The sequence below is a fragment of the Triplophysa rosa genome, linkage group LG14, assembly GCF_024868665.1.
Source record: "Triplophysa rosa linkage group LG14, Trosa_1v2, whole genome shotgun sequence".
NCBI lineage: Eukaryota > Metazoa > Chordata > Actinopteri > Cypriniformes > Nemacheilidae > Triplophysa > Triplophysa rosa.
Window position 1 is genome coordinate 2,766,604 of NC_079903.1, and position 16,381 is coordinate 2,782,984.

The following is a 16,381-nucleotide window of genomic DNA, read 5'->3' on the forward strand; positions in this document are numbered from 1 at the left end:
TATTAAACTTACTTGATATTTAGTAGTTAAATTACTCAGAAAAAGCTTGTTCTACTTACTTATAGCTGATTACTAATTTAACTGTAATTTTACCTTTAAAGTCGGCCTTAAAAAAATAAGGGCAATCGGTTTCCAAAGTTTTTTTTTTTTTTAAGTAAACTGAACTAATTCGAATTTACAGTGTAGATCAGGGATCTTCAACCATGCTCCTGGAGAGCTAATGTCCTGCAGACTGCAGCTCCAACACTGCTCCAATAAACCTGGCTGTAATTGTCAAACAACCTTCATTATATGGTCCAGGTGTTTTTGATTGGGGTTGGAGCTGAAATCTTCAGGATGGTTGCTCTCCAAGGGCAGGGTTGGAGACCCCTGGGCTAGATGGTTCTATAAACATTTAAATATAAGTATTATTCTTTAATCGGTTTTTAAATATGCTTACAGATTATTACATTACAAACAGTATGTAACATAGCATTAACATCATTTTCAGTGTTTAATAAATTGTTAACTGCCTGCTTTTATGATGTGATTGGATTGGAAAAACAACTGACTATATCCCCAGGAATTAACACATTTTGGACATGATGGTGACTACATGAGACAGGGCACTCTGAAGGTTTCCCAGGACCGTGAGTTCAATGAGTTCAATTAATCCTCATTTTCACAGTCACATTCACAAAAGGCTGACATTGATATTGATTGATGACTATATTTTTAAACCATAATGTATGTGCTTCACAGGTGTATTTTGCGGGTGTATGAAGGTATTTCAGTAGCAAAACTTGAGAGCATGTAGATTTTAATTTGTGAACTTGTAAAGTAAGTATTTGTACCTAAAAATGTACACTCACAGCCCCAATGTGAAAACTTGAAAAATAAAAAACTGAAGTTGAATGTGGAGATTTGCACTCGTAGACAAAATGGCATTTGATGACGTCATGTGGCTGAGCCACACCGCCCCCTAATGGCAGGTGTGGCTCAGCCACGTGACGTCATCAAATGCCGTTCTTTCTCTCGCCTCTGAGCTTTCAAGTGCACAAGTTAGTTTTGCAACGGGTTTATCACGAAAGTAGTAGCAAAAGTCAAGGCGGGAAGATTTGAAACTGCAGTGACAGATTTGAGAGGTTGTAGATGCCTATTTGTGGTTGCAATTCAAATCTGAATCTAGGAAAACGTGTAAATATGTGCTATGCATTTGTATCTGCCAATGTATTTTGTAAATGCCAGTTTACACATTTGTGACTATTTTTCTGCAACTTCAAATTCAGAAGACAGATTTTTGATTTTTGTCCACGAGTGCAAATCTCAACATTCAACTTCAGTTTTTCATTTGACAAGTTTTCACATTGGAGCTGTGAGTGTACATTTTAGTGTACAGGTACAAATACTTCACAAGTTCACAAATTAAAATCTACATGCTCTCAAGTTTTGGTACTGAAATACCTTCATACGGGTGGGACATGTCCCTACCACTTTTTTAACCAAAGTCGAATGTGTCCCCTTACGGTCCCATCTGTTCCTTTACCTGTTTCTCCTATGTTTATTCTCTATGCTCCCTCCCCCGTCACTCGACTTCAATCACCTACACCTGCCAGCGATCTCCAGCATTATAGCCACTGCTATAAATACTGACTCTGTTCTCCCCAATTTTGTTCTGTCTCGTCGCTGTTTACATAACTCCATTCATATTTTCCGTGTGTATTGTCACGAAGAATTTATTAATACAAAAACAAAGACCCATGATGGGGTAACAAGGACAGGACTAATGATAAAAACAGAAACCAAAATACTTCCCACGTGGGGGCAAAAACAGCAGGACAAAAAACTAAGAAACTAAACAACGACACAACGTCGTCAAAGGCAAATACTCACACAGTCATAGACGCAAAACAACAGGGCTTGGAGTTTTTGGACTCTGCTCATCAGGTGAGCTGGAGTGATAACATGCTCAACGCATGCTTCCGGATGTGGCTTGATGATATTTTATTCCATTGTTTGTTTCCCGAGTTCCGTGATTTGTTTATTAATTTTGTCCTCAAATTGAACGGCTCTCATTACTACGTGGATGAGGATGAAATTATCATCCGGTCCCATCCAGTAGCCTGTTGTGTGCTCCAGCTCACCCCAAGACCACGGTAGAATCCTCCACGCACTCTATGCCTCTCTGTTCCGGAGTTTCCCAGCCACTCCAGTGTTTTCCAGCCACTCTGCTCCAGAACTCTCTCTCCAGCAATGGCTTCTCCTTGAGTTTGACCCCCTCTGTGCACTCAGCGAGACAGCTACGGACCGCAACTCATCTTTGGTATTTTCCCACAAGCCCGCTCAAGATTCTTCTCGTGAGCCCACGTCAGAGCCTTCCCACAAGCCCGCTCCTAAATTCGCTCACGGACCTGAGCACCACCAGGAGCCCGTTCACTGCCTCGAGCGGTTGGATGGCTGCCTGAACCTGGAGTCCACCACGGTTACTGTGATGCCGTTGGCAGTGGTATGCATCTGGGCAGCATGGACGTCCCGGAATGTTGGGGGGTGGTACAGGGCTGAAGTGGCCGGCCTTATTCCTCTCAGCACGGCCACAAGGACAAGCCGCAAGAGCTCTCCTTGCTCCAGTGTGGCGAACGTTATGGCCCTCTCCAGCCTCCTACTCTCTTCTGATCCTGGCTCCAACGCCATGGCGGCCATTATCTCCCCTGCTCCTGGCTCCAGTCATGGTTGGGTTTCCCTTGCTACTGGTGCGGGCCGACCACCATTTCTGTTTTTGTAAAACTACAGACATGTCAAGGTGGTACTGCTGGTCCAATTTAAGAGCGGTCCACTGGGAATTAGCGCATCACCTAGTTGCTTTGGATGAAACCTTTTGCTAAATAAATAAATGTCAACAAGTCATAGTCAATACTGTTTTAAATATCCTGTGTATAGCAGTTCAGGTTTTATAACATGAGATTTTGGCCAAATGACAGAATTTTTTTAACATGTAATATGCTTTCATCTGTATTTGTTTTGTATTTTTTTACTATCATCTAATCAGAGACTGAAGGAATGCACGTGCCTGTTTTGTTGAAATAAAAGAAGCCAGTTGAAATGATGGGGAAGAGTACAGTGTATTTCGTGTGTTACTTGTGTGCTCTGCAAACAGTGTTTTGATATTTTCATAGCCACTAGCCATGGGCCATGTTAAGTAAATGCAAAAAAAAAAAACATTTTCTTCCATCTTCTGCACTTCCAAATAATTTAAGACAATTTGTTTTTTGGTAGATTTGATTATTTTATATCTGTAGCACCCAATGCAATCAAGTTCTGTTAGTTGTACCCTTATGACCCAAGCAGACTTAGGTCTCAGAGCTGATGCATCTGACATCTGACAATGACCCACTGGCCGATTCCCCTGTTGAAGGACCTTCTGTCTCTCAGGGAAAGACTGAGCTATTGTGGCAAGACCTTTGGAAGCTCCACATCTTAAGCAGCCTTACACAAGCAGACTAAATCATCCTAGACTGCCCTGGCTACGTGCCCAAAGTTCCCACTACTCCTTTCAGGGACTAGGTGGTGAACCTGCAGGCATCCCATTGGGGAGGAAGACGCAACCTTGTCGTTGTGTCCAGTACGCGCCTTGCGCCGTCACTTGGACGCACTCAGAACTTGAGGAGCTCTTACAGCTCTTTGTCTGCTTTGGAGACAGCCCTCCCCTTCTGCTGAACTCCAGACAGAAACTGGCTCACTGGATCATAGATTGCACTACCAAGGCATACAGATCTCAAGATCTGCTGTGCCTGTATCCAAAACAAGCTATATATTGATTGTATAGATATAGATTAATATCCACTTCATCCAACGCTCTTTGTGTTCTGCGTGTTCTGAAATTTCGCTCTACGAGGTGTGAGTAATCCTGCTTCAGATGATTCAGATCGTGCTGCGAACTGAACAAATCATTTGAACTGATTCATTAGCCTATTCAAATGGTTTTGCCCATTGTTCAATTAATGCTTTCAAAAGAATCGATTTAAAAAGAATCGATCACTCGGGAATGCCCGTAAAAAGAGACGACAACCTTGAAATAAACAACGCGTTTTAAAAGGCATATTTTAAAATGAAGGAACGAAGGAATGTCACGCAATGTAATTAAGTAAAAGTACAGATTTTTTATTAGAAATTTACTCAAGTAAGATTAAAAGTACACACTTTTAATTTTACTTAAAAAGTACATATTTTCAAAAATGTTACTCAAGTAAATGTAACGAAGTAAATGTAGCTCGTTTACTACCCACCTCTGGTGCACATCAACCAGCAGGATCAAGAGAGAGAGAGAGAGCACTGCGTTAGCGAAGTTCAGCTGTGCTTGTTTGTTCACTGCATTTCGGTGAGGAATGTTATATAAACGGTGGATATAACACTGGATTTTGTTTGAAACGGATAGATGGAGTGGTCTAAGCACTAAAAGATGCCAGACATGAACTACACGCGGTAATTGAAACTGAGTCATATGTCTGTTTTGTTGGCAATGGGTGCGCACGTGCTTTAGCAAGCAACATACGTGTATTAGTTCTGACACCATGGCAAAAAATTGAGCAAAGCATGCTAACTGTTCTGTTGTTGGCTGCACAGACCAGCACAGAACACTATTTAGAGTTCCAGCCTCAGTCGAGACAAGAGAGTAATGGATTTTTTTTCCCATGGAAATCCTCCAGACGGAATGAGGCAAAGATCTCACGGACCTCTGTCAACTTGTGTAATAGTAGGTCAAATATCACATTGGCAAGTTTGTCCATTCACTCGTACAAAGCAATGTGTAAACATGCGACAGGTTTGTCCTGTGTAACCTTACTTTCACTTAGAGAAAACATGACGCGTTTGTCTTGAGTACTTTCATTTATATAAACCAATGTGTATGGTTTGAAAACACGTGACGGGTTTGTCATGGGTAATTTCACTTATAGAAAGCAGAGTGTATGGTTTGTAAATACGCGACCGGTTTGTCATGTGTACTTTCACATATTGAAACGTGACGCATTTGTTTGGAGTCTGTTTGCTGATAGAAAACAATGTGTTTGGTGTTTGAAGACGAGACAGTGTTTCTCATTCGCTTTTTGTGATCCTTCTTTCTTGTTTTGTCATTGGAAGCACAGGCTTACAGCCCTGAGTCCATTTTCTGCTGGAAAAGGAGCAGCTCATTTGCACTTAAAGAGATGCACACCAATATAGCCTGTTCTCCTCACATGCTAAACTGGGCATTTAGGGCAGTGTAAAATAAAAGATCTGTGGTGTATTTTGAGCTGAAACGTCAAGTTAGGCTGAAATCTTAGGCTGAAACCTAAGATTTATATTACACTTTTGTAAAAGTAGAAAAAAACCTCCCCTTCAAGTGTAATTTGAATTGTTTAGGAGAGCGAATAGAGAACAGAGTGCTTCATATGTTTTAGCATCGCTCTAGCATTGATCAGTCTACGGAGTGCCATAGGGGTAAGCAATCACCAGCATGATGCAGTGCAACGGCAAACAGTATAATTATGAGACTCAAGTATGAGAGAATGAGACTCATGAATAGGTCAGCCGATGTGACATTACAAAGAACTCTTATATTGTTTTCGAATTTTGGGCAGAGACTCAATCTGGTGTGCAAGTCTTTACTCTGTGATTCAGAATCAAATCAATAAACAAAGTTAACTGCAGCCCACTGCTGGTCACTGACTCACACAGCGTTGAATTTTCCTATGATGAATCAGTTAAATGACCTTGGCCTCAGAGAGTCATTTATAGTAATGTCACAAGTAGTTCTGTATTTGAAGTGACAGATGTCTCTATTTAATGTGGATTATTTAGGCTTCAAAAGTCATCTGGACACATGAAGACGTGCATTTTTACATGGACTTGCACACCATGGTTTTCGAACCAAGAGTTGGTACAATCACATTTTAAAGGGTGATTCTCAAAATACCTGCCAAGAACATTACCAGGTTCTTTGAATTTCATTAGGATATTGTGCATTATGACCTAATTTTCATGATAACTAAGCACATTTTCCCTTGAAACGACATTTGCCAAAATGTGAGAATAAACGGTTAATCCTCAAAATTTCATTCTAAAGATAACTAACCACTTAAAGGGAGACTTCACCCAAAAATGAAACTTCTGTCATCATTTACACACATTCGAGTTGTTCCAAATCTTTATAAATGTATTTGTTCTGATAAACACAGAGAGAAAGATATTTGGAAGAATGCTTATAACCAAACAGATTTTGCCTCCCATTGACTACAATAGTAGTTTAAAGATAAATGTGATTGTCATTAAATGGTTAATGGCAAAATAATGATCAAAAAATTTAAATGTCAATTGTCAATTAGACCATTGTAAGATTGTATTGCATTTAAATTGTTTATTTTTGTTCAGAATATAATTTGTTTGCACCAGGGTTTTTCCTGCATAGAGAAATTGAAGGCGGTCGCCTCCATCAAATGTCGTGCGGCCTCAGGCTCTCGCCAAAATTATGTTGTGGGTCTTCACAAGAAATGCTGCGTGCATTTAAGTCATTTGTAACTGCAGTTGCGACATTACGCCACAGTGAAGGCGCTGTTTCGTTATCAGCACACTGAGGCGCTAAAAAGAGTTCCAGAACAAGAGCCAGCCTGTGTTTCACGGCTGTTTGTTTTGCTTCCAAGTACGTTTAATTTCTTGATATTTCTTAAATTAACATGACGTACATCATTGTTATGTTTTTAGCAGTGCAGTTGGATCGTTGAATCAGCGTATACTGTACACAGCGAGTTCGCCAGTATGAACGCACATTGCGTTCAGAACGACTCGCACACGAATGACTCATTTGAACCGATTCATTTAAACTATTGAACTTTTCAGTCACAACAAGCGAATATAAGAGATCCTTGAATCATTTAAAGTGAACCACAGAGAATGCAAGATGTGAATGAGCATTGCTCATTTAGACAGACTGGTTAATTCAGTTGGCTATTGTGGGCTGAGAAGTTAGTTGAAAATGATAAAAAGCTTTATTTGATTAAAAAAACATTTCTGTTTGGTTGAATAAAAGTAATGTTTATACAACTTAATAATTGTAATTTTTATCTAATTTTATTAGAACTTTTAATATGTCAAACTCAAAGTCACTTTGGTTAAGCCACTTAAAGGTACGGTAGGCCTATGTGTGTGTGTAAAAGATCAGGATGGCACCACCTCCGCCTCATTTTGAGCCAGGAAAAACCCTGTTGCACTAATCATAATATATTACACAATAACTGCATTACAGTCATATAGAAATTCTGAATTTAATAAGCATAACTATCACCAGCCATAAACTAAAACATCCATATTACAGTACCGACAATGACATTTTTGCTTTACAGTATTAAGAATTGTAAGGAAAATTTACTTAATTGCACTGAAAATACTTTTTCTCTCTTTTGTAAGTTCTCTTATTCTCTTCCTCTTGTTGAGTTCTGTTTTTCTCTAGTTCTCTGTTATCCACTTCTTCCTTTTTTTCCTTAAGGCTCACATGTATCGTCATAGTCTGGATCGCTCCAATCTGTGTTTTTCTTCAGAGTAGAAGAAACCAGAGGAGGGGGAGGGCTATGGGATTACTTTTGTGTCAATAAAAATGAATATGATATGTTTATTGAGTTTAAGTTAATTTAGTTTTTCTTTACTACAACCTTTTGAAGTCGACTGTCACTATTATATTTTTTATTTACAAAAATACTGTAGGTATATTTTAGGAGCTTGTTTGATTTGGGGTAAGTTTTACTTTTTGATTAATGTTTGTGTTTCTGAGGCTCTAGACTACATGCAGCTATATCACTTGTAGCAAAAAACAGCGGTGGATGGTGTTATAGTTATATCGTCATTTGTATCGTTATCGCAACAAATACCAGAAATTATCGCGATAGAGTTTTTGGGCCATATCGCCCATCCCTACAGGCTACAGTACAGGGAGGGACGCACGCGGGACCTCAGCTCAACCAAAGAGGAAAATATAGCGGTGGTATTAGACAATGCATCCGAATGATGTTTTTACCAACATTTCATACCAAGGTGCATGTCACGTTGCACAATGAAAGAAATCACTCGTGAGTGTACAACAGTTGATTCTTCCGGCTACCAAATATCACATTTGAGCAGCGCTATACGAAGTCTAGAACAACTAAAACATTGACGTGCTTGTACACATTATACATATGCAATATATTTAACCATCATATTAAACAATCTGCGCACGCGCGCATAACATCTAACGAATGTTTAAATAAATACTTTTAGCCAAACTAAATGTTGTGGTGTAGCGTATTATGACTATCAACGAATACTTAACAAACAAATTAAATAAAACGAAAGTGAAACTAAACATTAACTCGGATGCATATACAGTGCCAACCTAAACGAGATTTAGAGCTCCTCTTTTAGTGCAAACTCTTTCTCAGCTTCAATTCCGCCCTCTGCTATAGGCCTACCCGTTTTCGCTTCACATATGACCTGTGAATGGGTCTCACAAAGAAATACGTCATCAACTAGAATTTATCGTATATAACGCGGGAAGACTAATTACTATCGTGTGGAGAATTTATACCAGTATATCGCAAACGGTATTGCCCATCCCTATTGTTTCTATCTTTAAATGTTTGTTTATATTTAAGGAAGTCTCTCTTCTGCTTTTCTTTAACCTGTTTTATGTAGGTGTGTAAATACATAATGAAATTGTTGTTTGCAAGAGGCAGACTTAATTAATAAATCATTGTAAAGGCCTCTAATTGTGTCACCTTATGAATTTGTTTTGTTGTAGCGTTTAAAAAACATAAATGTCATTTGAATGTATTGGTTCTGTTTTATGAAGTGTACTTTCTGTAAATGTAAAGAAAGGGGTATAATACTGTACATTCACCATGAGTTTAAAAAGAAAGATACAGTACTTGACTTATAAATGGACTTAATTCTTTAAAATGAGACTGTATGCAAGAGCGACATCATCATCCTCCTCCTCAGCTGGACACAAGTCACCCTCAGGTACATTTATGTAACCGAGATAATAAAATCGCTAAAAGTTTTAATCTCTGTACCGTAACTATGCAGCAATGTTTTCATTTAGCACGTTAATTTCTTACAACCCAATAATCTGTAACGTGTCTTTATTGGATGTTATAATGCAAGTTGTTTGTTCCTTTTTAAGAAAATAATCTTAATAGTCCATTAAAATACCTGACAAAAAATATAAAGCACATAATGAACGCGCAGAATTGCTACTGTACAGGAAGAAAACTTTTAGTGATTTTCTTGATAATCTGAATTACATTCATTTACCTGAGGCTGAGGAGGACGATGATGAGGAAGACGTTTGGATGCACACCGCGCATGACTTACCAACTTCAAATACCAATTACTAATATACTAACTAAATAAGAAGTACAAACAATAAAGATAACAGCATGCAGATTGTTCTCTAAAATTCGTTGCACTGTACTGTCTTCAGTATCGACTTCCTTGTCAGGGAGCTATCAATCAAAAACTCAATAGCCAATCAGTGTAAAGTGGCCATAAGTCCCACCCACACGTGAGATTTGTGCCAGAAAGGCGAATGAAAACTTGAGAAGCGTAAACGATAACTCGGAAAGCGCAAATGGAAAATCTAGCAGCGAATTCAAAAGTATTATTTGCAAAAACGAAACTTAGAAAATTGTTAAGAAAAATAGCAGTTTATTTGAAAATCATGTCACATTCTTGCAATTGAGTTTATTGTTTTCATTATCAAAGTGTTTTTTTTTTCTTTCTCATTGTATATTTTTGTTCGTTTTTTTAAGTTTGCGTTCATTTTTATTGACACAAAAGTAATCCCATAGAGGGCCCGGGGGCAAGGCCTGTTTTTATTAGAACCAGGCACTTTGGGGTGGTATTCAGGCAAGGGAGAGTGTGTAACATATAGACACACACAGACCTGCGTCCTACCGGGTCTTTAAAAGTGAGGCTCTTTCAAAGTGTGAAATGTGATATGCTACTCTAAAGCATGAATTAGCAGTCTTTGTATGTGGGTAAAAGCAGATGTGACAAAGGCTTGTCAAAGTAAAATGATAAATCATCAAACAAGAAAACGGTTTGATAGTTTGATACAAACATACATCTTTTAGTTATGGATCTCATGATGAGTGTTTTGGCAGGTACCTGAACAGTGCAGAGGCTGATCGGATAGATTCCTCCAAAGCCTGTCTTCCAAGTTAGATGGATACTTGAATTAGTGATCTCTTCAACTTTGATGTCATGAGGTTGGGCAGGAAGAACTTTGACAAACAAAAAAATATATGGATTCATTGTCCATTTTACTTACTGTACATCGCTCTTGAATAAAACATCTGTTGCTATATTTGGGTCAGCAAACTCTCCAAAGTATGAAAGAAAAGATTCAAAGGCCTTGTTTACACATTTTGAAGCAAGAACAGGTGTAATAGTGCTTCAAATCCCATTACAATAGAGGCACATTTATAGTTAAAATTAGTACATATACATATACATGTAGAGTTTTGCATTGACATACGCTTTTAAATGCAGACCTAAAGGGCACATTAACACTTAATCGAAAGAGCTTTCTTGCATTTAAAATAGGAATTTATGGGTAGTTGAGCTAAAGGAACTATTCTGTTTCGTATTGGGTTCTGGAAACAGCAAAGAAATGACTGCTCATTTCAGTTAATCGCTGCACCAAAATAAGGGTTTTAGACAGCCAATGGCAACCACTGTCCAATCAAAAGCTTTGTAGTCTTCCAGCTGTATTCCCATTCACCCATTCACTTCATACAATAATATTTTTTTTTACTTCTGCGCTTTAACATCATCCAACACTTATGCACATATGTAGTAAATGATATATGCAGTCACAAAGGCTATTTCATGGATAAAAGATGAAAGTCCTCTACATTTTAAGGTGGAACTCAACCCCCTTGAAATTCACTCCATGGACTCCTTCCCCGCTTTCCCCCCATTTCCAGCCCAGCCTGAGACGAATATGACATAGGCAAGATGCAACACCCTTAGCCCTCACACTTACCTGTCACAACTCCTGTGCCAGATGATGCAACCCCTTTACGATTGTGAGCTTCACAGGAGAAAGAGGTGGTTTTATTTAGGCCTGTTGAGATGAGAAAACCAAAACATCAGAAAACATTAGAAAGAATAACCTAGTTAACTGTGCTGTTTTAGGTTGGGTTGCATTATTTTCAAGTTACAGAATATGTCTGTGGTGTTTAACAGCCTGAGAAATCTAAAAAAAATAGGAGAATCAAGTGTTAAAAAAAGCTGATTCGAAAATTGCTACTTCTGCTTTCAGGAAAACATCAAGGCGTGTAAACATGCACGCACACACACAAACATGCTGACATTCACAAAAGCATGTCAAATGAAGGCTCTCTCTCACATACAGCATTCTTCACACTTTTAGTGAAAATCACGTTCATATGCTTCATAAAGGATTACTATGCCTCCATTGTTGAAAGGCCACACCAGTTCAATATCAATGTTCAACAGATCAAATTCTGAAGTAGAGAGGCTGAGTACTAACTATGTGTGTGTGTGTGTGTGTGTGTGTGTGTTTCACCAAATACAACGTACAGGACAAACAGCGTAAAAGTGTAAACTCATCTATTGCGCAACAATACAGAACAGTTCTCTCTCTCCATTTTAGCTTATGAACTTCTTAAATGAATGTGAGTCAGTTTGCAGTAAGCAGAAATGATCTCATTCCAAAGATGTGAGTGCATGATGAGTCAAAGCCTCCATTTCTCTCTCTCTCTCTCCCTCTCTCTCTCTCTCTCTCTCTCTCTCTCTCTCTCTACAGATCAGTACAGCTGGAACAACAACATAGTCTGTATGTGGCAGTTTTTCAAAGGACTTCTCCTCCTGTTTTTTTCTTCCTGTCCAGTTCTCTCCTTTTCTCCTGCTGCTCTTTCACCAGTGAGCGAAGGCAGCACCTCAATAGCCGATTCCTGCTTGGAAAACAGCCAGACAGAGCCCCAGTGTTTGTGTGTGTGTGCATGTGCACACACCAGTGCCTACTCAATTTGTTTGTGTGCGCGAAGACAACGCGGTCATGCCGATATGCCTTATTCAACATTAGAAAGGTTAGACCCTATCTCACTGAGCATGCGCCACAACTCCTTGTCCAGGCCCTGGTAATCTCAAGGTTGGACTACTGCAATGCTCTCCTTGCTGGTCTTCCTGCAAAGGCTATCAAACCACTCCAGCTGGTTCAGAACGCAGCAGCATGCCTCATCTTCCAACAGCGCAAAAGGGCTCATGTCACACACCTTTTCATCTCTCTCCACTGGCTGCCGGTTGAAGCTCGTATCAGATTCAAGTCACTAATGCTTGCCTACAGGACTATCACTGGATCTGCACCAGCATACTTTCACACCCTCCTACACTCCTACACCCCATCAAGAACCAAACCAGCGGCGTCTTGTATTGCCTTCTCATAAGGGCAGTAAATCGATTTCCCGCTCATTCTCCTTCACAACTCCTTCCTGGTGGAACATTCTTCCTAACTCGGTCCGGTCAACCATATCTCTCACAACATTCAAAAAACTACTTAAAACCCATCTCTTCTGTGAATACTTGACAGATAAATGAAAAAAAATCTAACCCTCTCTCTTTCTCTCATTAGGTATTGGTCTATCTTTTTTGAAACTAGTAACTTTGTATTAGCACCTTTTGTATTATTGCTCCTGTATGACATATTCCTTATTGCTCCCTGAACTCTCTGTAAGTTGCTTTGGATAAAAGCGGCTGCTAAATGACTAAATGTAAATCTAAATGTATGTGAGAGTGTGTATGATTGTGTGCAAGCAGCTGATGTGAAGACACAAAGAGGCATCCATCCTTTAGGGGTTAGGTAGTATAACTAAAATCTTATATCACTGTAGCAGTATATGAAATACACACACACCTGTGACAAGTTGTAATGTTACTCATTAACTATAAAGAACTTAATAACAATATTCTTTATAAGGACAACATCCTGTTTTTCCTATTTGTATTACTTGTTTCCTTGTCACAGATTGTCTACTAGTTGACTTTTACACAAGCTATCCTCCAACCAATACAACAGTACAGTACAGATTGTTTGTCTCTTTCCTTAAATACGACCTATGAGTGTTTTTTTAGATTAGGACCGCTACAACACTTGTCACAATCACTGTCTGTCACATCATCAGGACTACATTTCCCATCTTCCTGTTAGCAATCACAGTCACCTGTCTGTTATCACCTCTTATTACATAGCACTCTGGAAATGGCCAATTGCGACATTGCAAGGTATGATACTATCACGCTAGGCATGGAGAAGAACCCAAATGCTGGCAGGCAGTGAAGGGGTTAATGAAACAAGACTTTAATAAATAAAGAACAAACAAAATACCCACGAGGGGGTGACACGAAAACAGGACCGGAAAACAAACTCGAAATAAAAGACTTCCCACGAGGGGGACAAAACGAAAACAAGAACAGTAAAAACTAAACTAAAGGACACGACCAAACATATTAAATCAAACACACGACAAGGGTAAAACACAACACTCACGGAACACGGGCACGGCTAGGAACAAGGAACACTCGACGAGGTAAACAGTTAACCAAAGGCTTTGCCATGACTCTGCCACAGGACCAAGAAAAACATGACTAAGTGAGGCAGAGCCATGACAGATACAGCCTCAATGAATTCTAAGGCGAGCGTGCCAAAGGGTCATTAGCCTGTATCTTCACGACACTTTTATTTATTGACATTAAAAGTGAACACAATAACAATGTTATTGTGTTCTAAGTGCATTTCCCTATTTTTAAACTTGGTTTTCAAAATCTGATCATCTGACATGAGCAAAATATTTCCCTTTCGGCCATATTTGGGCAAGACCCCGTAATTGCTGCTTGAAATGTAACTGTAGGTAATAATAATATCGTCGCTGTCGGGCGGAATCCTCGCATCTCCAAAACCATTATTTTTCAGGAAATTAAAAAAACTGCATATTTTTGAGTTATTAAACATTGTATCATTAAAGTTGGTATTATACCTTATATTGCTATCATATACTGTTGTGTACAAACAATAACACCACATTTCCCCAAAACAATGTTTAATCGGAGATACAAGGTTTATGACTTGGGAACAGGGAGATACGAGATTACGCTGTCATTGATAAGAATGGTATGGACACAGACGTCGCTGCTGCCAGCAGTGTTCATCATAGTCTGCGGTCGCGTTGAGCCTTTTGTCAAGAGACGAGGCTTTAAGTGCTAATGAAAGCTAATGATTGTGGTTACATACGTCTTCCTAAACTCTATTTTAAACTTCAGAGCTATGAGTGATGCAATACCAAAATAAAACGTTAAACAGGCTGTCTAATATAGGCGGACATTAATCTGCACGCAAATAAAGTCGGCGGTCACGTTGAGCCTCTTGACAAGAGAAAAGGCTTCAATAGTTAACCAAAGCTAACGACTGTGGTTACATACATCTTCCTAAACTCTATTTTAAAGATTTAAGAACTATAAGTGATGTAATACAAAAAACGATGAGCTGACTAGGCTGTCTAATAGGCGGAAATTAGCCGAATCTGCTTGCAAACTTACCTTCGTGGCTCACGGGCTTCCTTCTGCACCGAAGCATTACAGCTCTCGGTTTTTAACAAAACAGGCCTACTCAAATGTATCTAACCTAACTTTTCACTTGTTATTGTCTAAAAAACTTTCAATCAGGAGACGTAATGCCGAGAAGCTCCCGCGGAGTGAAGAAGAGGTGGAGTTACAAGACTTCTCAGACAGCTGAAGTGTCCAATGGAGTTAAGAGATTTTCTGTCAAGCTATTTTCAACACTTTAGATTGGTTAATAATTTGTAAAAATAACAGACCCACATGGGGACTGACCAATAGCATCGATTTGTGAAAAAATATGAAATTTACCAAATTTGGACATAGGAGGTTTCCGCCCGACCGCGACGATATGCTGCTGCTACAAACAACCTGTGGTTTTTTTTAGTACAGGCCTTTTAGCCTGTACTCACATTCAATGAATTACTAGGGTGTTAACAAAGCACTGTGCGACTGTCAAGTAGTTATAGAGTATTTGTAATTAAAAGAGTATGAACCAGTAAGTGTGCAGTTTTGTACTGTTCCGTGCATGTGTGTTAATTGTAGAGAAACATTAATACCTGAGATTGTGAATGTTGAAGGCGAGAGGGATATTGGGTCATTCAGTTTATTGAGAGGAGCCCCATCCTGCAGCCAAATGACCCGGACAGGTTCAGGAGGACCATGAGCAGTGCACTGCAAACTCATCCTAACATTAGCCACTACTGACATATGCTGAGGCTCCACTGAAAAATAGGGAAGACCTGGTGAAGTAGGAAGAGATAGAAAGAAATATGAATGTATCATTACTTCCGATGACATTGTAGACATCTTTTACAGTCTCAACCCAGTGCAGAACCCACCATGTAAGCCTTATATGGAACACATAAGATGTTAGGCAAAATAATCGCAACACTATTTTAACACTAACATTACAGGGTGGGGGTGGGGCTCCTGCACAGTCATAACTTGGCCTAATTTAAATTAGGAAATTTAAGTAGTTTTTCCAAACATGCCTCACAAAAACAATACTTGTGTGCATTTTAAGACAAAACAATGGTACTGATGTAGGCAAAGGCTGGAACACGGGCATGGCAGGGGGAAATTTAGCACCCACTGGAATGAAAAAAAGTCATGGCGCATAGATCACACATACATGAGCGCACACATATGAAACATCATATATAGTCCTCATCGACCTAAACAACTTTGACACTGACACTCATTAGCTCCACCCAGCAGGAAGTCAGCCATTTTGGATTTTGCAAAAAAGTGCATGAGGTGAACTTTAAATATTATTGGTGAACAAAATTGGTGATCATGATGCCAGGACATTGGAGATGCTAAATTGCGAACAGATTTTTTATATCACGAACCGTGTTGCCACGGCAAAGCAATAAATTTATGGCAAAATCTGGGAAACAGGAAATGCCTCATATCTACTGCATACATTGAGTGATTTTGATCAAACTTTATCCGTATGTTTAATCCTGATGTCTCATCACATTAATGTAACTATGGTGTCTCTTGGTCATAGAGCCACCAACTGGCAACAGGAAGTGCGTCACTCACATAAGTAAATTTTTTGACCAGTGCATCTGGTGAATTTTTAAATACTCCTCCTAGAGGATTCATGTGATTGCCATCAAACTTCGTCAACATGATGCTGAGACACTGAAGATGCTAAATTGGTAAAACAAAAATTATGTTTAATGCCGGTATTTGGAATGGTGGTAATACGTCAAACTTTAATGCTATATTTAGATGTATTCCCTGACAT

General features: G+C 39.2%; 1 protein-coding gene across 1 annotated transcript in view; it reads right to left on the reverse strand.

Annotated features, from left to right (window-relative positions):
• LOC130564422 (tyrosine-protein kinase receptor UFO) overlaps positions 1-15,361 on the reverse strand; it is a 112,450-nt gene extending 97,089 nt beyond the window's left edge. The window contains exons 1-3 of the mRNA XM_057350500.1: positions 15,183-15,361; positions 11,033-11,113; positions 10,153-10,268 (exon numbers count right to left, since the gene is read on the reverse strand). Of these exons, the coding sequence (XP_057206483.1) occupies positions 10,153-10,268; positions 11,033-11,113; positions 15,183-15,333 (348 nt within the window). The 5' untranslated portion in view covers positions 15,334-15,361. The remainder of the gene's footprint in view (positions 1-10,152; positions 10,269-11,032; positions 11,114-15,182) is intronic.
• Between the last annotated feature and the right edge of the window lie 1,020 nt (positions 15,362-16,381).